The sequence below is a fragment of the Hordeum vulgare genome, chromosome 6H, assembly GCF_904849725.1.
Source record: "Hordeum vulgare subsp. vulgare chromosome 6H, MorexV3_pseudomolecules_assembly, whole genome shotgun sequence".
Classification (NCBI taxonomy): Eukaryota; Viridiplantae; Streptophyta; class Magnoliopsida; order Poales; family Poaceae; genus Hordeum; species Hordeum vulgare.
The window spans coordinates 91008670-91029005 of NC_058523.1; the positions used below are offsets into that span (position 1 = coordinate 91008670).

General features: G+C 45.0%; 1 protein-coding gene across 1 annotated transcript; it reads left to right on the top strand.

The window, feature by feature from the left end:
• The first annotated feature begins 6780 nt into the window (after window positions 1-6780).
• Window positions 6781-18854, top strand: LOC123401783 (5'-nucleotidase SurE). Its single transcript, XM_045095634.1, has 10 exons — window positions 6781-7003; window positions 8540-8634; window positions 9811-9878; window positions 10032-10075; window positions 10303-10380; window positions 11330-11483; window positions 11868-12038; window positions 17957-18025; window positions 18100-18210; window positions 18601-18854. Exons 1-9 carry the CDS (start codon window positions 6864-6866, stop codon window positions 18181-18183), a joined length of 903 nt encoding a protein of 300 aa, XP_044951569.1. The 5' UTR covers window positions 6781-6863; the 3' UTR covers window positions 18184-18210; window positions 18601-18854.
• Window positions 18855-20336: the final 1482 nt, after the last annotated feature.

Here is a 20336-nt window from a genome sequence, read left to right on the forward strand (position 1 = left end):
TCTCAGTAGAGGACATCATCGGCCATCTGAGTGTTGAGCAGAACTCGAGAGCAAAGGACTCCAATGGAAAAGCGGTGGAAAGCTCTTCTGCTACCAATATGGTACATCATAGGAACCTCAATTCCCACAAGCCCAAGGGAAAGAACTGTGTCCAACAGAATACCGACTTCAAGAAGAAGGGAAAGAAGCCCTTCAAGAAGAATAAGAAGGGAGATGGCTGCTATACTTGTGGTTCAGAGGAACATTGGGCGAACAAGTGTCCAAACAAGTACAAGAAGCCGGCGCAGGACTCCAAGTCTGCCAATATGATTGTGGGCAACAGTGAAAGTGGTGCATCTGGGTACGGTAATTTACTTACTGTATTTACAGTTTGTCAGTCCACCGATTGGTGGGTAGACACGGGTGCAAATATTCATGTGTGTGCTGACTTATCATTGTTCTCTTCTTATCAGGCCACCGGTCGCGGGTCCGTATTGATGGGGAATGGCGCGAGTGCTTCTGTTCTTGGTGTTGGCACGGTCGATCTGAAGTTTACTTCGGGAAGGATCGTGCAGCTGAAGAACGTGCAGCATGTCCCCGCCATCAAGAAGAATCTCGTTAGTGGCTCCCTTCTGTGTAGAGAAGGGTTTAAGTTGGTATTTGAGTCTAATAAAGTAGTAGTTACGAAATATGGACTTTTCGTTGGAAAAGGTTATGAATGCGGAGGTATGTTCCGCCTTTCTCTTGCAGATTTTTGTAATAAAGTCGTGAACAATATTCATTCGAGTGTTAATGAATCTGAAGTTTGGCATTCACGTCTTTGTCACATAAGTTTCGGTGTTATGTCGCGGCTAGCAAAACTGAATTTAATCCCAACTTTCACTTTAGCCAAAGGTTCTAAGTGCCATTCGTGTGTGCAAGCAAAGCAACCTCGCAAGCCTCACAAGGCTGCAGAGGAGAGACACTTGGCACCATTAGAACTCATACATTCTGATCTTTGTGAGATGAATGGTGTGTTGACTAAAGGTGGAAAGAAATACTTCATGACATTGATAGATGATTCCACTAGATTTTGCTATGTGTATCTGTTAAATACTAAAGATGAGGCTCTACACTACTTTAAAATCTATAAGGCAGAAGTTGAGAATCAACTTGAAAAGAAAATTAAACGAGTCCGGTCTGATCGTGGTGGAGAGTACTTCTCAAACGAATTTGATTCATTTTGTGCGGAACACGGCATTATTCATGAGAGGACGCCTCCCTATTCACCCCAGTCAAACGGGGTTGCCGAGCGGAAAAACCGTACTCTAACTGATTTGGTTAACGCCATGTTAGATACATCGGGTTTATCCAAGGCATGGTGGGGGGAGGCTATATTGACCACGTGTCATGTCCTGAATAAAGTTCCTACAAAAGATAATGAGGTCACTCCCTACGAGGAGTGGTTGAAGAGAAGGACGACACTCTCGTACTTACGTACTTGGGGCTGCTTGGCAAAAGTCAATGTACCGATCCCCAAGAAGCGTAAGCTTGGACCAAAGACCGTGGACTGCGTTAATTTGGGATACGCTAAGAATAGCATAGGCTATAAATTTCTAGTAGTGAAATCTGAGGTACCTGACGTGAAGGTCGGTACAATAATGGAGTCGAGGGATGCTACATTCTTTGAGGATATATTTCCCATGAGAGATATGCAAAGCACTTCTAGACAGGAATCTGAGATAACTCCTGAGCCTGCCATTCCTATGGAATACTATGAACAAACACACGATGAAAATCCTGAGGAGGATGACGAGGAAGCCCATGGTAGGGGCAAGAGACAAAGGACTGCAAAGACCTTTGGTGATGATTTCTTCGTATACCTCGTGGATGATAATCCCACTTCTATTTCAGAAGCGTATGCTTCTCCAGATGCTGATTACTGGAAAGCTGCGGTCCGTAGCGAGATGGATTCCATCATGGCTAACGGGACATGGGAAATCACTGATCGTCCCTATGGTTGCAAACCATTGGGATGCAAGTGGGTGTTCAAAAAGAAGCTTAGGCCCGATGGTACGATTGAAAAGTACAAGGCTAGGCTTGTGGCCAAGGGCTATGCCTAGAAAGAAGAAGAAGATTTCTTCGATACTTATTCACCTGTGGCTAGACTGACCACCATTCGAGTACTTCTCTCATTGGCGGCCTCTCATGGTCTTCTCGTTCATCAAATGGACGTTAAGACGGCTTTCCTGAATGGAGAGCTAAATGAGGAAATCTATATGCAACAGCCAGATGGCTATGTGATAGAAGGTCAAGAATAAAAGGTGTGTAAGTTGCTAAAATCTTTATATGGTCTGAGACAAGCACCTAAGCAATGGCATGAGAAGTTTAATACAACTCTGACATCTGTTGGCTTCGTTGTTAATGAAGCTGACAAATGTGTATACTATCGCCATGGTGGGGGCGAAGGAGTTATATTGTGCTTGTATGTTGATGACATACTGATATTTGGAACCAACCTCAAAGTAATTGAGGAGGTTAAGTCTTTTTTGTCTCAAAACTTTGAGATGAAGGACCTTGGGGTGGCTGATGTTATCTTGAACATCAAGCTGTTGAGAGATGATGAGGGTGGGATTACACTTCTGCAATCCCACTATGTTGAGAAGATTTTGAGTCGATTTGGATATTCAGACTGCAAAATTTGTCAAACACCATATGATCCTAGTGTGCTTATTTGAAAGTTTAAAGGCACAACTATAGATCAATTGAGATTCTCTCAAATTATCGGTTCGCTTATGTACCTAGCTAGCGCAACGAGGCCTGACATCGCGTTTGCTGTGAGAAAACTTAGCCGGTTTGTTGCAAACCCGGGCGATGTTCATTGGCGTGCTGTTGAAAGAATTATGCGCTACTTGAAAGGTACTGTCAACCATGGGCTTCACTATACGGGATTCCCATCGGTACTTGAAGGGTACAGTGATGCGAATTGGATCTCTGATGCTGATGAGATGAAGGCTACCACTGGGTATATGTTTACTCTTGGGGGTGGTGCTGTTTCCTGGAAGTCTTGCAAGCAAACGATCTTAACGAGATCTACAATGGAAGCAGAATTAACAGCATTAGACACATCTGGTGTCGAAGCAGAATTTCTTCGAGATCTTTTGATGGACTTACCTGTGGTTGAGAAGCCGGTTCCGGCTATCCTTATGAACTGCGATAATCAAACAGTTATTGTTAAACTGAAGAGTTCAAAGGACAATATGAAGTCCAACAAACATATAAGAATGAGATTGAAGTCTGTCAAACGTTTAAGAAACTCCGGAGTGATAGCGTTGGATTACATCCAAACGGCTAAGAATCTGGCAGATCCCTTTACTAAAGGGCTATCACGTGTTGTGATAGATAGTGCATCAAGGGAGATGGGTATGAGACCCACATGAGTTGCCATGGTAGTAACCCAACCTATATGATCGGAGATCCCGTGAAGTAGGACCTGGGAAAACAAGCTAGTGGTGAACTGAGGAGAGTAATTTTACTAACCCACTCCGTTGGAGATGCAATACTCTCGGATACTGTATGGTAGGATGACTACTGTCTTAATGTGTTCTAAGGTTTATATGTAAGCAAGATGATGTCCTACAGAGCGACCTTTGGAGGAACACACCTATATGAGCTTGACTGCTCGTCACAGTCTATGAGATTCGGGTGATCTCTAGTAAACTCATGAATAGGCCAGGAGTGTGACTAATATGCTCCACCCGAGGGGTCACCTTCGGCAGTCTAGTACTAGTAAGACTTGTGGTGAAGCTCCTTTACGCCAAACTGACAATTCAAGGCATAGTCCATTGTTCAGTTGTAAAGGGGTGTAGCTACTTGCTCTAGGTGAAGCTCAACCTTAACAGGTCTTCACTGAAATGCTGGTATATTAAAACAGTGATTGGAACGAGGGAACACGATGTGCCCTTGAGATCTAGTGGGGGATTGTTGAAATTAGAGATGGGCCTTAGGCACATAAGACAAATTTCAGAAAAATCTCCAAGGGCCCATGTAGGTGGTGGCATGACAAGGTGGTGGGAAGTTTAGTCCCACCCCGCTAGTGGAGGAGAAGTTGGACCCCTTTATAAGGGTCTCTCTTCCACATGCTATTGGAGAGTGAGAAGAGAAGGTGCCCTCGCGCACTCCTCCTCCGCCGCCTCGCCCCGCCGCGGGTTGCGGGAATGAGCCGAGCCGAGCTCATACCTACGCGCTTATTTTTGCCGGCCAGGAACGGAGAATACGTAACGGACACGGCATGATCCGAGACGTCGGATCGTGGGCTCTTACCGACTCGGACGTGGGTTTGCCCCACGTCTCTCCACCCAGCCGCCTTTATAAGTAGGCTATCGCCTACCCTAGCCGTCACGAGAACCAGATCACATCTGCCTCACGCGTTCGTTCCTTGACTGCTGCTGCCGCCGGCGACTCCGTCCCGTTTACCGCGTACACGGTCGACGGGAGAGCAGGCCTCCGAAACCTCGCCTCTCCGGTTCCTGTACGGGAGAGGGGCGATTAGGTTTTTGGGGAGCGATCACGCGACTGCTCGCCTCCGTCCGTCTACTTCGTCTACGTCCGCGTCGCCCTCGTGATCGCCATGTCTTCACCAAGCGAAGCTGACCGTCTCGTCCGCGAGAAGGCCGAAGCCGAGAAGAAGGCGGCAGAGGATACTGCCGCCGCCACCGCTGCTGCTACTGCCAATTGGCCGATCGGAGGGTATGACATGTTTATCTCTCTCCTGTTTCTGTCTGCACTAGTAGTATTGCCTATATGCGTAGATGTTTCGGCTATATGCGTAGTACTTGCTAGTATACTCCGTGATCAGTATGTCATGAACCTAGTCAATGCCATGTTAGTAATTATTTCATGGATTAATCTACTCGAAAAATTGCCTATTATTTAACATATACAATTTATTTTATCTAAAAATACGCCCAAGCCTTATAAATCGAAAAGAAGGTAGTACTAAAGATGCGGCAAGTAATATGGGCTATGGCTGGTAAATTTTATTCAACACATCGGCTAACTCTGAAAATTGGCTTGGGGTCATCATAATTTATGGAGGACACTTCTTGAGCCTGTTAGTTGGAGGCTCGTGGCATGGGAGTAAAGTGAACCCTCCTCAACTTTTTATCTCGATGTAAATGGTGTAGACGATCAGGCGCCCATGACATCGAGAAGTGTGTCAAATAATGGCAATCGCCGCGTGCTAATTGCCCGGGATTATTCCTATCAAGTTTCTCATCGATCGTCATGTTTTCTCACCGCCCCCCTGCCCATGAATATAGGATGACCATTGTGCATGTCACTTCCCCCACGACCAGACTAGATGCAGCTCTCCAAGGAGGAGGAGAAGCGTATCATGGGTGAGGAGCAAGCGGGGGAGAAGTCCGCCCCCATCGCTATTGAGGAGGGATGGGATAATCATGACATGCTTGACGCCGTGTAGGAGGATCCTGCTCTCAACGAGTGACCAAATTGGGATCTCAAAACACACTCCATTTATTGGGATATCCGGTATGGGTACATGCAAACCCTGTATGGCCCTAGCGAAATCTTCATGAAGATCGTCATCGGGTGGGGGTGGGGGGGGGGGCACCGGCTTCATTTCAGGGAGAAAACATGTGGATTTAAAGGCGGAAAGGAAGCGTTTTAGTAACACAAAATCGACATGAACATGATGGCATTAGCGACACGGGTCGTGCCATATTAGGCCTTGCCCCATTAAAAAAGTCATCTCCGACCACGACGACGACGGGTGGGAATGGGATGAAGATGAATTCGTGAGACCATAACATCGCCATGCCTAGACGAGAAGTTGACTCGTCACATATACATGTAACGCGTTAGTAGCATTCATCGTCCACGTGGTGGAGCTCAAAATCATCCCATAGTCGCTAAAAATGACAAATTTTGTACCTATGGTGTCAAAAATTCATCCCTGTATGTTAGAATTTTGTAATGCATTTTTAGCTTAAATTAATGTTTGTAACCGTTCAATTGAGTGGCTGGTAAAAAAACTATCAAGTTGATGAAAAAAGGGATAAAAAAATATGAAGACATCAATATGACTTTTACGCATCGACTGACCGACCTACATATAAAACGCATTTCATGGTATGGTGACTCTAATAGAGTTTCTTTAACAATCCTTGATCGACTCATAACCAATGAGCTGGCTGATGTGCTGACGGGATGAGCTAGCTGACGGCTACTTTGACAAATCAAGATTCCTATAAATTGCCTCGAAATAAGGCAAGTAAACAACAAACAACCCCCCCTCCCCCTAAAAGAAAAGAAAATAATAAAGAACATGAATATCTGGCGAACGTTTGCTAGGAGCAAAACTGCGAGCGAACGCCCAAGTTGCCATGCGCGCGTGCGAAAACAACTAAAAATGACGTGCCTATTTTAGGAACTTGTGGAAGGGAAACTTGCCATATACTACTCCCTCCATTCCTAAATATAAATCTTTTAAGAGATTTCACTAGATGACTACATACAAAGCAAAATGAATGAATATATACTCTAAAGTATGTCTACATACATCCGTATGTAGTCCTTTAATAGAATCTTTAGAAAGACTTATATTTAGGAACGGAGGGAGTAGTATATAGAGAAGAATTGCCAGTGAAAACCGTGCATTTTTTCTGAGGGGCTCTTATTAGGGGATTGCATTTTTATTTATTAAGAAAATGTCATTCGTTTGATTCCAATGATAGGGCTATGCGGGCGTTCGCTGGGGCCTCCCAGCAAATGTTCAGCAGTTAAGCAAAACAGGGGCAGCCAAGTAGCCAACAACCAAAACCCGAGCCGCAGAACGCAAACGGAAACTTCTCTGCCCGCGCCCCGTACACTGTTCTTGCCTCCCCATGGCCTCCACGGCGGCGGCACCGGCGCCGGTGGTGATGGTGACGAACGACGACGGCATCGACGCGCAGGGGCTTCGCTTCCTCGTCGACCAGCTCGTCGCCCAGGGGCGCTACCGCGTCCTCGTCTGCGCGCCCGACACGTCAGTCCTCCCCCCTCCCCCCTCCCCCTCGCGATCCCCCACTTTCCTCGATCCGTCCTGTTTCCTGGTTACCTGTTGCTTTGCGACGATTCTGCTGCGTGAACGCATGACGATTGACGATGCGCTGCTTATGAATGGGGATTTCTTTTGGTCGAAGGATTAGGAGAGACACGAAATAATATATGGAAGAAATTTGGATGGGAAGTGCTATTTCGGTCCCCTTATTTGGCGTTCTCACATGAGAAAGCATCAAAGCATGGGAACAGGAGATATATTTTATTTTTATCTTCCAATAAATCCCGATTGAACACTCGAATTATTTATTCAACTACTCCAGGTGCTGAGTACTGTTTTTCGCATGGATAAGTTCAGGGCATACCTGGTCAAACGGGCGGCCCGGCACCGCACGAGCACGGCCCGTGCTAAACGTGCCTGGCCCGGCACCGCCCGCCGAGGCACGTTTAGTAATCGGGCCGTGCCGTGCCAGCCCGTGGGCTGCTCCTCCAGCCCAGGAACGACCCGGTTACTAAACGGGCCGGCTTGTTGGCCCGTTTAGCACGATGGGCCGCATATATTTAGCTTCGTGGGCTTATTTGTAAGCTTATTGGACTGTATATTGTATACATATATATTAAAAAAATTAGATATATATATATATATAAATAAACGGGCCGTGCCGGCCCAGGTGCCCAGCCTCCAGACCCAGGCACGGCCCGAGGCGTGCCGCATGCCAGGCATGGGAACGATTAAAGCATGCCGGGCCGGGCCCGTCTTGTGCCAGGCCGGCGTGCCTGTGGGCCGGCCCGTTTGGCCAGGTATGGTTCAGGGAGTGAATCGTAGAAACCATCGACATTGATGGCTAGGGTTGCAGAAAACACAATTCTATGGAATTGAAAAAAACACTAGTCGCCTCGTTTTAACCACACGTTTACGACAGTCAGGTCCATTATAGTTGCCACGTTGTGTTCAGTAAAATATGATGTTGGGCAACTCTGGTTTGGAATATGTGTTATTGGTGCATAACAGTATGTCAGATAATAAGATGCACTTATGGTTCATTTAGGGAATGGTTTTCTTTGCAAAGTAATGATGTTGTCATCGATCTGAAACCTTGGTGCTGTGGAGACTAAAACTGATTTAGTGCGATGTGAAGCATGTTGAAGTGTATATGTGGATTGCCTAGCCCTTTTCATCAGTTTGGACTTTTGGTTGCGTTGGCTAGTACATGAAGCTTAACATGGTATCAGGGCCTAAGGTCTTGAGTTCAAGTCCACGTATAGGCCTCTTGAGCCATACCTCTGAGTTTGTCCACGTGTTGACTTTCCGCGTTACACGTGAAAGGGGGTGTTGAAGTGTATATGTGGATTGCCTAGCCCTTTCCATCAGTTCGGACTTTTGGTTGCGTTGGCTAGTACATGAAGCTTAACACAGCAAAGGAAGGCATGAGTATAAGATTTAACTGATTGCAATCGATCGCGTCCACCTTATGGTATCCATTTTGTAATGATGTTTATTTATTTTTCTCGTAAAATGCAGAGACAGGTCGGGCGTTAGCCACTGCATTACATGGCGTTCTGCACTTCGCTGTAAAAGTGTCCATATCAATGGCGCTACAGCATTTGGAGTTTCAGGTTTGTCTGGTTTAGTTTTATGAGTTTCATCTTTTTATATTACATACATGCCAGGTTTTTTGCCACCCGTGGGCTATACTACTGCATGGGTTGTCGTCCCGTCGCTGCCTCCAGATTTACTCTACAGTTATAAAGCCAACTTACACAGCTGTTTAATAAGAAGTTACCATTAATTAATTAAGACGATTACACCGACAACTGTAGTGCAGCACGTCAGCTACTGGCAGAAGGATATCTGGTTACTACTGCGTGTCATTTTTGTTTGTTTATTTCTTTTATTTTATTCTTGCATGGTTAAATGAGGACACATGCTAGTGGTATATCCTGCTTATATGCACATACCATTTGTTTTTTTTATTACCTGCAACCGATGTCAGACTAGGAGAAGACTCGAATTATATATGGTGCCATGATTTCCTAAGATGCTTTGTCGATATTTTTCCCAAATTTGATAGTGTCAATGTGGGGCTGTGGTCCTTGTAGACATAAAACAGAACTGTTTACACTTTATTTTACATGAGAAACTTGGAGTCAATGTGATCTTAGGATTTATCTGCAATACTGTAGCTACCTTCTTCATTGCTCCTCTGCTACTGGTAGTTTTCCTTCTAATATTCCAGTTAAGCTATGCAGTAGTAACAGCGGAAGCACTAGACAATGGCATTCGTCCGTAGTAACAAGGGTTTATCTAAACTCAAGATAGGTGGTTTTGATAGGTTGGTTGAAACAAGGAGATAAAGAGGGTGATTCGATTCATCCAATCTAGCCAAGTCATGTGGCGTCTTTGATTCATATGTGAAATGATCGCCCCATTGAATGATAGATGTTATATGCTCTTCTGATGAACTGCTATGTTTCACTGTACATGTCGGACCTAATTGCAGTAGTTAATTTTTTTAGGGGATAATTGTTATAGTTAATGATCATATGGCTATCACAATACTCTAAACATATACCTACATTCAAAAACCAAACATTGCCCGCATCAATTGAATCCCAAACGGTAGATAGATGCGGGGGTATGGCCTTAGGGGGGAGGGGGGGGATATAGATTATTTTCCTTATTACATGATGAATGAAGAATTTCTCTTCATAAATATAACAACAATTCTTTATTGTATTTGGACTTCAACGAGATTATATGTTAGATGCTCATTTTTTCTTATTGATTTTAAGGAACTCCCGCTGACTGTGCCTCTTTAGGCATCTCTGGGAAGCTCTTTGATGGTTTGGTTCCTGATTTGGTAAGTCTTGGAGTTTCTTCATGGATTATTATGCTCTTTTATGGTTTTGTGCAAGTGTGTAAGAAGTGGCTCTCTGTGTACATAACCGCCTACCGATAATCTTTTCCGAAATAATTTTGGGTTCCATGTTTCTTCATTTTATTTTTAATGCAGGTACTTAGTGGAATCAACATTGGCAATAATTGTGGATTGCATGTGTAAGTATCTTTCATGTGCATGCCAAAATGACATGTTAGTATTTTGCATCAAAATTACTTCATGTTAACTGATGCCAGAGTATCAATTGAAACCATTCAAGGTCAAAAGCGACAAGTAGAACCACAAGTGGTGTTTTGGCAGTCTTTACTGTCTATTGGAATTATTACCATCAACTTAATTGCATTGCTATCAATGAATCGTGGGCACTTGTGTTTTTTGTGTGTAGTGTATATTCTGGGACAGTTGCTGGTGCTAGGGAGGCATTTATATATGGGATTCCTGCATTATCTATGTCATACAATTGGTATGTGAATTTTTTTTCAATATAATTCTCTGTATTTACTACCATATTACTTCAATGTGCAAATAGTACGTTCATACTTTAACCAAACTTTTCAGGCATCTGTACATTCTGGAACTTGATAACAAATTTGTTATATGTTCATATTATGTTGTTTATTCAATGTTTTTTTCTTCATATTTTTTCATATTGTCATCGTGTATCATTTGAAATACTGTTATCTGCAACATAACAATGAACAGGCAGTTTGCTGTACTTCTGATGTGTTCAAAAGCTTCAAAAAGCGCAACAAATAAATGATTTTTTCCAACATGTGGAAACAAAGAAGCAGGAGAGTTTGCTCACCTGAAAGGCTGAAACCTCATAATTATCTTTCAGCATCTGAAGTGGCTGTAGGCCTGTGGCTGATATAAGAAAGCAGGAGTCACCAGTGATAGGCGTAAGCAATAGTTTTTTGAAATATTCCTCATTTCCTCTTTGGGAAATTTAGGTAATTCCAGACTTCCAAACCAAATCTCAGATCATTGGAGCATGGATTGTTCTGCATATAAGTTTAGTGGCAGGACCCCCGTGCACTCCTAGTGCTCCACATAAATCCACCGGTGTTCATCTATAAAAGCTTTATCGCCAGTTTTTGGCTATTTCAGTTTTATCCCAAGCTTGCCCTACCAAATCTTTGGCTAGCCAAAAATTCGTCCACGTAAGAAAAATGAACTAGAGTGGGCAAATAGGCATGGCATGCCAAAATTGGCAACCATCCAAACATTGACCAATATTTTGGCAATGACCAGAAAATTGGTAGGGTGAGTTTTGGCCACCATCCAAACACACCCTTGATTTATATGCTCAAATTTCGTTCACACCTTCCATGCCTCAAATTTATTCAAGTGATTGATTAAGTTAATAAGTGATAGTAGGGTCTACTAGATGATCTCTTAATTGTAACTTTCAGGGTTGCTGGTCAGAGCAGTGTTAATGACCTCAAAGTGGCTGCAGAGGTTTGTATCCCTCTGATAAATGCTGTCATGGTTGAGATCAAGAGTGGAACCTACCCTAAAGGATCATTCCTGAATATAGATGTGCCGTCTGATGCTGCACACCACAAGGTATATCTACTGACATTGATTTGTAGTAAATTATGTACTTCTCTATTTGCAGTTTTGTACCTGTAAAGGGAAAACAATCGGGCTATAAATCTATACAGTTTTGTGGACAAAACTGTGGAGTATGCCAGCGGTAGACCTTGTTGTTATTACATGAAAATTGTTGGCATTCAAGATGAAGCAATTTGGTTATTGGCAGACCTTGCGTTACCAGTATGAATTATCTATCTTGAATCCTAACTGCCAAAATTGATATATCTCCCGATTTTCATTGAATGTTAAAACATCATTATTCCTTACCTCACACCTGCCCAAATAAAAAATGTGTGGTCCTGATATTCATTGAGTAGACATCTAGGTATATTTACATTATGTTCTTGTCAGTAGGGATACAAAATTACAAAGCAAGGAAAATATATGGCCAGAATTGGATGGGAGCAAACAGTCTACCAAAAGCCTTCTGTAGAAAGTTACCAGACGGCAAGCATGGATATTGACGGTGAAAAGGACAGCGATATAGATACTTCATCGGCAAATGACCTACTGTTTAAAAGAGTGGTAATTTCACATATGTTTGATGTTTCCTTCTGATTTTCTCCAACCACATTAATCTGAATCTGATAGGTAGCCTTCTAATAAAAATAGTTCAACAAGATATGCAGTATAATTGTTTTCAAGCATTAAATTGTTTCTTCATGTCCTGAAGTCCTACTTATTCTGCTTTCCTGGTGTTTGATATTGGTCTACTGTCAGTCTGTCATACCGTGGACTGCTTATAGCAAATTTCAGTAAGACTACTTGGTAGTCTGTATAAAGATGGAGGACATTTGGTACTCCTTATTTAGACAATGATAATTGCTGTTCATGGTCATTGAGGATGTCTGGAGATTTTATCGATATCAAATATGCTGTTGTTATTCTTATGCTAACTGAAATTAAACAGATTGTGTTTGGAATTAAATGATAAGTAATTTCGTTGATCATGTTTTTGTTAGGAATAAGCAACTTGTATTACCATGAGGCCATAGGCCGGTATATATATACATGTACAGGTGGTGGACTATATGCAGGAAACCCCTTATATATTGGGATAAATACAGAAGGGTACATGACTTGTATTATAACTCTAACACCCCCCCTCAAACTCAGGGTGGATGAACAACACTGAGTTTGGAGAGATAAAAGCCATGTTGTGCTCTAGTCTGGGCCTTCGTCAGGAAATCCGCCAACTGTAACTCGGAAGGCACATACTGAAGAGCAACAACCTGATCCTGCACAGCAGCGCGCACATAGAAAGCATCAACACCAATATGCTTGGTGAGCTCATGCTTCACAGGATCACGCGCAATGCTAATAGCACCTGTACTGTCAGATAAGAGCAGAGTCGGTGTAGTGACAGAAACACCAAAATCCTGAAGTAACCACCGTAACCAAGTCACCTCTGCCGTCAAAAGAGCCATCGCTCGCAACTCAGCCTCTGCACTCGAACGGGAAACTGCAATCTGTTTCTTCGTCTTCCAGGCAATGAGAGAACCACCAAGAAAAACACAGTAAGCAGAAAGTGAACGGCGATCTGAAGGATCACTAGCCCACGTAGCATCCGAATAGGCCTGAAGCTGTAAAGAACTGGAGCGAGGAAAGAATAAACGATGAGAGATTGTGCCCCGAAGATATCGGAGAACACGGAGGAGATGACTATAGTGAACCGATGTGGGAGTAGAGACAAACTGACTGAGAATATGAACCGGATAAGAAATATCCGGACGAGTGACAGCTAGATAAACAAGACTGCCAACAAGATGACGATAGCGCGTCGGATCAGGCAGGGGATCACCATCAGTAGCAGAAAGGTGAACATTGAGCTCCATAGGAGTCTCAACAATGCGCTCATCAGTAAGAGCAGCACGAGCAAGAAGATCCTGGATATACTTTTCCTGGGATATAAAAAAGCCATCAGAGGTAGAAGAGACTTCAATCCCAAGAAAGTAGCGAAGAGGTCCAAGATCAGACATAAGGAACTGCTCACTAAGACGAGCCTTGACAAAGGCAATATACTCAGGGTCATCCCCAGTGATGACCATGTCATCAACATAAAGAAGAAGAAGAGTCCGACCACGAGGAGAAAGGTGAATAAATAATGCTGGATCATGAACACTTGGTGAAAAACCAGCGGCAGTCACCACAGAAGCAAACCGCTCAAACCAGGCTCGGGGGGCTTGCTTAAGGCCATAGAGAGAGCGACGAAGACGGCATACCATGCCATCAGGAACAGAATACCCAGGTGGAGGCTGCATGTACACCTCCTCACGGAGCTCACCATTAAGAAAAGCATTCTTAACATCAAGCTGAGAGATAGACCAGTGGCGTGTAGAGGCCACGGCAAGAAGTGTACGAACAGTGGTCATATGAGCCACAGGAGCAAAAGTCTCATCATAATCACGACCATGCTCCTGCTGAAAGCCACGAGCCACAAGACGAGCTTTGTGACGCTCGAGAGAACCATCGGAGCGAGTCTTTACCTTGTAGACCCACTTACAAGTGATGGGACGGACTCCAGGAGGAAGGGAGACAAGATCCCACGTACCTGTGCGTTCAAGAGCAGCAATCTCCTCAGCCATCGCAAACTGCCATTCAGGATGAACAACAGCCTGATGATAAGTAGTTGGCTCAAGAACAGCAGCTCCAGCGGTGGAAAAGCCTAAGCGATCAACAGGCGGACGAGGACGAGAACGCAAGCCATAAGTAGGCTGAGACGAGGATGACGGCACATCCAGAGAAGCATCCACAGAACGTGAACGACGAGTGTAACACTGAGGAAAAGATGGAACAACGGAAGGAGGAATCGCTAAAGTAGAATCGGAGAGTGGCGACGAAGAAGTCACCGGAGAGGAAGGTGTAGAATCCGGTGACATGCTAGACGAGGAGACCGTGGAAGATGGTGGCGACAAATCGACTGGAGGTGGAGAAGCAGAGGGAGCAGAATGAGTAGGCAAAGGCTCAACGAGTGTGATAGGCGTGTCAGGAAAAGTGAGAAAAGAGATATCCTCTACGGAAAAAGTCGAGGAAGATGAGCGTGGGTAGAAGGGACGAGACTCATCAAAAGTCACATCCCGAGAGATACGGATCCGACGACCGATAGGATCCCAACAACGATAGCCCTTATGCTCATCACTATAGCCTAAGAAGACACACTCAACAGACTGAGCGGTCAGTTTGGTGCGTTCGCGGGGGGCAAGAAGAACATAGCAAACACAACCAAACAAGCGAAGCGTCGAATAATCGGGAGACCGATCAAAAAGACACTCGAAAGGAACACCACCCTGTAGAGCAGCGGAAGGCTGGAAATTGATGAGATAGGTGGAGGTGGAGACGGCCTCAGCCCAAAAATGCGGCGGGAGAGAGGCAGCAATCATTAATGCACGAGCCGTCTCAAGAAGATGACGATGCTTGCGCTCGGCCACGCCATTCTGAGCATGAGCACCAGGACAAGAGAATTGAGAGAGAGTCCCTTGCTCAGCAAGAACACCACGCAGCATCTTAGAGATATACTCGCCAGCGGAGTCAGCACGAAACACACGAATGGGAGAAGAGAACTGAGTATGAACCATGGCAGCAAAACGCTTATAAATGGACAACACCTCACTACGAGAAGTCATGAAATAAAGCCATGTGTAACGAGAGAAGTCATCTATGAAAATAATATAGTATTTATGACCCCCTTTTGAATCGAAGGGAGCCGGACCCCATACATCGGAATGGACTAAATCAAAAGGACGCTTAGACACTGACTCACTATGTGGATATGGTAACTGAATCTGCTTGCCAAGACGACAACCCTGACACTCTAAGGAGGCATCTCCTGAGACAGACCCCAGAAGACCTCGACGAACTAACGACGACAAACGGGAACCACACAGATGACCAAGTCGATGATGCCATTGCTGGAAAGAACCAGTAGCCGAGGCGACCAAAGCGGAGGAACTGGCGAGAGAATGGGCAGAGGAAGGAACATGAAGCCAGTCCACCTCCCAAAGACCCTCAGAATCACGGCGGCGAGGGCCAGCCCCAACCAGAGTGTGCGTGCGACGGTCCTGGACAGAACAAGCGTCAAGATCAAGGATGACACGACAACCAGAATCAGCAAGTTGAGCAGCGGAAAACAAATTCATGGTAAGTCGAGGAACATGAGCAACATCAGGAACAGAATAAGAAGAAGTGGTAAGAGTGCCTCTACTAACGACAGGAAGGGGACTACCATCAGCGGTGAGGACATGAACAGGAGAATCAAGCGAACGAAGAGAGGACAGAGTGGAAGAATTAGAAGTCATATGAAAGGAAGCTCCAGAGTCCAGAACCCATGGGGATGTACCTGACTGTGTAGAAGGTGGTTGCTCAGTGCGGGAAGCCTCAGTCACAGAACCAGCAGTACCCGTGGAGAAAGAACCGAAAGCAGCGAGCAGACGCTTAAGTCTCAGAATATCCTGCTCAGTCAAAGCGATGGCTGAAGCTGTCGAGGTAGATGACGAAGTCGCTGGAGATGGTGACCGCGCCTTGCGCAAGTGTTTCTTCTTCGTGTAACAGTGCTGCTCAATATGACCATCATTGTTGCAGTAGTTACAATGTGGACGGGGGCAACCTGAGCCGCCAGAAGGAGTGGGCAAGAGCGGCGGATCACTTGAGCGAGAAGGGGTCGGTGCAGCAGGTGGCGTAGAAAAGGTCCGAGCAGCGAGCACCGAGGGAACCTCCAGCAAACCAGCACCACGTAGGCGAGTCTCCTCAGCACGAATCTCAGAAAGCGCCTCCATGAGAGAAATACGGCCACGAGCAAACAACTGAGCACGCCGGGGCTCAAACTCCTTACGGAGCCGAGACAGGAACTCGTAGACCCGATGAAACTCCAAGTCGGCCTGGACGGCCTAGCAACAGGCGCAAGTACGACAACCAGCACTGCGAAGAGAATCAAGCTGGCGCCAGATAGCAGAACTCTGTGCATAGAAGGCATCAACAGTAGAGTCACCCTGATGAAGAGCATGCTCCTGACGGACCACGGAGAGGTATAAGGCATCACCAGAGGGCTCATAGCGTTGACGAAGGCGGGTCCACATCTCAAAGACAGTAGGAAGGCCCAGAAACTCAGAAGCAAACTGAGGCAGAACACTAGCAGTGAGAACAGCGGCAGCACGAGCATCATCATCAAGCCACTGGGTGTAACCGGACAGAGCATCCCGATACACCTGAAGAGTTTCCTCATAAGCCAAGACCTTCTCATCATAAGCACTCACAGTGGCCTCATAAGCAAGCTGAGTCGTATCCTTGGCGGCCTGAGAAGCATCCGTAGGAAGAGCCGGTGGGATCGGCGGGGTGGGAGCCAGGGGAGGAACCGGACATGGCGGACAAGAGACCTCGCCGGAAAGAAAGCCCCATAGGCGGATGCCACGCATGTGGATGCGCATGAAGCCAGTGAACTCGGTGTAGTTAGTGCCATCAAAAATCACTGGACAACGAGGAACAGCAACGTAACCGGATGCAGCAGATATTTTTTTTTTTTTTTTTTAGAACCAGAGATCCAATCGAGATCAGATCAGAAATATCCGGACGAGTGACAGCTAGATAAACAAGACTGCCAACAAGATGACGATAGCGCGTCGGATCAGGCAGGGGATCACCATCAGTAGCAGAAAGGTGAACATTGAGCTCCATAGGAGTCTCAACAATGCGCTCATCAGTAAGAGCAGCACGAGCAAGAAGATCCTGGATATACTTTTCCTGGGATATAAAAAAGCCATCAGAGGTAGAAGAGACTTCAATCCCAAGAAAGTAGCGAAGAGATCCAATCGAGATCAGATCAGGGCGGCGGCTGGCGGGCGCTGGATCAGGCGCTGGACCTGACGGGAGCCGCTCCTGGCTGGAGCGGGAGGTGCAGTGGGAGCGGGAGGGGCCGCTCCTGGCAGCCTGGAGTCCTGACGGGACGGGGAGCCGCTCCTGGATCAGGCGCTGGACCTGTCGGGAGTCGCTCCTGGCTGGAGCGGGAGGAGCAGCGGGAGCGGGAGGGGCCGCTCCTGGCAGCGAGTCAGCCTGGAGGCCTGACGGGAGATGCTCCTGGATGGAGCGGGAGCGGGAGGAGCCGCTCCTGGATGGAGCGGGAACAGGAGGAGCCGGGGGAGATCGGCCTGCTCCTGGCGCGATCTGGAGGAGAGGAGCCTCTCCTGGGCAGAGCCGCTCCTGGCGAGATCGAGAGTTTCGACGGGGACGGCGGGAGCGGACGAGGAGGAGACAGGAAACACGAGTTGCGCGTGCTAAGAAAACCTAGGCTCTAATACCATGTTAGGAATAAGCAACTTGTATTACCATGAGGCCATAGGCCGGTATATATATACATGTACAGGTGGTGGACTATATGCAGGAAACCCCTTATATATTGGGATAAATACAGAAGGGTACATGACTTGTATTATAACTCTAACAGTTTTAAACAGATAGTAAAGAGAAGTTATGATGAAGAGGAAGGGGAAGACATGGACTACAAATCCCTAGCAGATGGATATGTAAGAATGACCTAACTACGTACCATACAGTGTGTTTGATGGAATCCGTTGATAAGTATCTTGTTTTCCTCCAGATTACTGTTACTCCTTTGGGTGCTCTCTCCCGCGCAGAAGCAGATGTCATACCCTACTACAAGGCTTGCTTGTCTCGCATTTGAAGATGTTCATCTTCCTCATCCCTCAATGTTAGTATTTGTATTTTTTTATTATTATTTCTGATGGCATTACTTCATATTGCGAGAAGCAGAAACATCAAATCAATTTGCATTCAGGAATATAATTGTCCCGGTTGAAAATATATTTTTCTTGGCATTTGAATCTATGAAGTATCTTATTACAATTTCAGTTGCAAGAAATGTAATGCACATTGACAGCATTGTACATTTCAATTAGGGATGCTGTCAAACTGATTTTCTAGAGCCGGTCCAGAACTGCTATTTACCAAACATACCCAAATTGCATATTGCTTTTCCTAATAAATTTCACCTCTTTGACTTGTTCGCTTTTTTGCTATATAACGCGAAGATTAGCACGTATATGCGACTGACTTTTTCTTTTCACGTGATGGTTTTCAGGCGAGCATGCTGTTTGGGAGGCTGGCCAAACTGAACGTATGGATGGCATCGCCTGTAAATTGCGCACAAAAGCTATCCCGTGGCATTCTTGTTGACTTGACTGACGCCTATGCTGCATTTGCCATGTTATGTATTGCTGTGATTATCTTGGCAGTCTCAAAACAACTCTGGCTATTCTTAACCGTGGTTTTCAATAGTTGGTGGGAAAACCCGTTTTGGCTTATGACAAAAGGTGGGAGACTGGTTTTGGCTAAGGCGGTGCTTTGTAATCTTTCTGTTACATGATGGCAATGCCAAGTGGCTTCTCAACGGCCTGATTGGTATGCCAGCATGCAACCCAGCCAGGCTTTGTGGATGCAAAATTTGGAATGTGTGATAGCCTGTGCTGCATCGATTTTGTGGCCGCGCTAACATTAAAGCACCCCTGAACCTGGCTGCGGAGTAGGCCTGGGCGTTCGGTAGAAACCAAAATTTCGGTTTCTGCTATTCGGTTTGTAAAAATGGAAACCGAATGTAGAGTCAAAAATTAACTAACCAAAAATTTCGGTTAACCGAAGTTTCGGTTCGGTTTTTGGCTTTCATTAAATTATGGTCCATGTTCATAAAATGCACTTTCAGAACATATCAGTATGCATTTTCACATAATATCATATACAAGGATTTCATAACAACAAATAAGTGACAATCTCACAAAATGCATAACCAATCAACTTCCAAAATCCACAACAAATAAGTGACAATCTCACAATATAATAATAGTATCAGCACGACACATAGTCCAATACAAAATCAAAGTCCATGTACAGCGCAACACTTAACCAAAGTCCAAGTTCAAGCAAACACAACCTAACATGTTCATATTATTACACTTTAAGACATAGCACACAGGAGATTGAAGTGCACTTCAAGAGCAGCCACAATTCCACAAATAAGACTCTTTTTGCCATCACGAACAGGAGCATCCTGACATGTCCGAAGAATCATGACCATCCCAAGTTCCAGCCAGCCAGGTGATGTGCAAAACTGTGATGTTCAATTAAAAGAACTTCATATATGTAAGATAGAATATGGTGAACTATATATCTAAAACAAAAAACTATGAAGCAAATCTGGTGTTCTTTTCTTCATAAGAGTTTCCAACACAAATTGGAAAACACATGGGTATGTTGTGCATCTAGCATTCTTTTGGATCATACCTAACGAAAAAACATGAACAAGAGCAAAACAATTACTTGCAACTCACTCACCAACGTCAAGTGGAGGATGGAGGTGGACAAGATGGCTTGCAAACAGACTTGCTACTGCTTGCCTTTGACTTAGATGAATTTATACTACCAAACTCTTCAATAAGTTCTGAAAAAGAATGAAATAAACATATAATAAGCATAGGAAAGCATAAATAAACAAAATTATATAGGAAACAATCACAACATATTATCCTTTTCCAAGATTAACAATTCCTCCTCATCTTCAGTGTCGAGAGTAATCGAAACCCTTAGCCAATCTTGCGTACAAACAAGAGCTTGGACCATGAATGGCGTAAGGGAGGTTCTAAAATCATTTAGGATGCGTCCACATGTGCTAAATGCCGACTCCAACGCAACAGTTGATACCGGAACAACTAACACATCACGGGCCATTCTTGCCAATATTGGGAATATAGCAACATTGTTCTTCCACCATTTTAGAATGTCAAAATCATCCCTATTTACTTCATTCTCCTCATGCAAATATTT

Coding starts and splice junctions, on each gene's coding strand:
- LOC123401783 (XM_045095634.1), top strand. CDS start 6,864: ATGGCCTCCACGGCGGCGGCACCGGCGCCGGTGGTGATGGTGACGAAC. Junction 9,879..10,031: donor ATGGTTTGGTTCCTGATTTG/GTAAGTCTTGGA, acceptor TTTTTAATGCAG/GTACTTAGTGGAATCAACAT. Junction 10,381..11,329: donor TTATCTATGTCATACAATTG/GTATGTGAATTT, acceptor TGTAACTTTCAG/GGTTGCTGGTCAGAGCAGTG.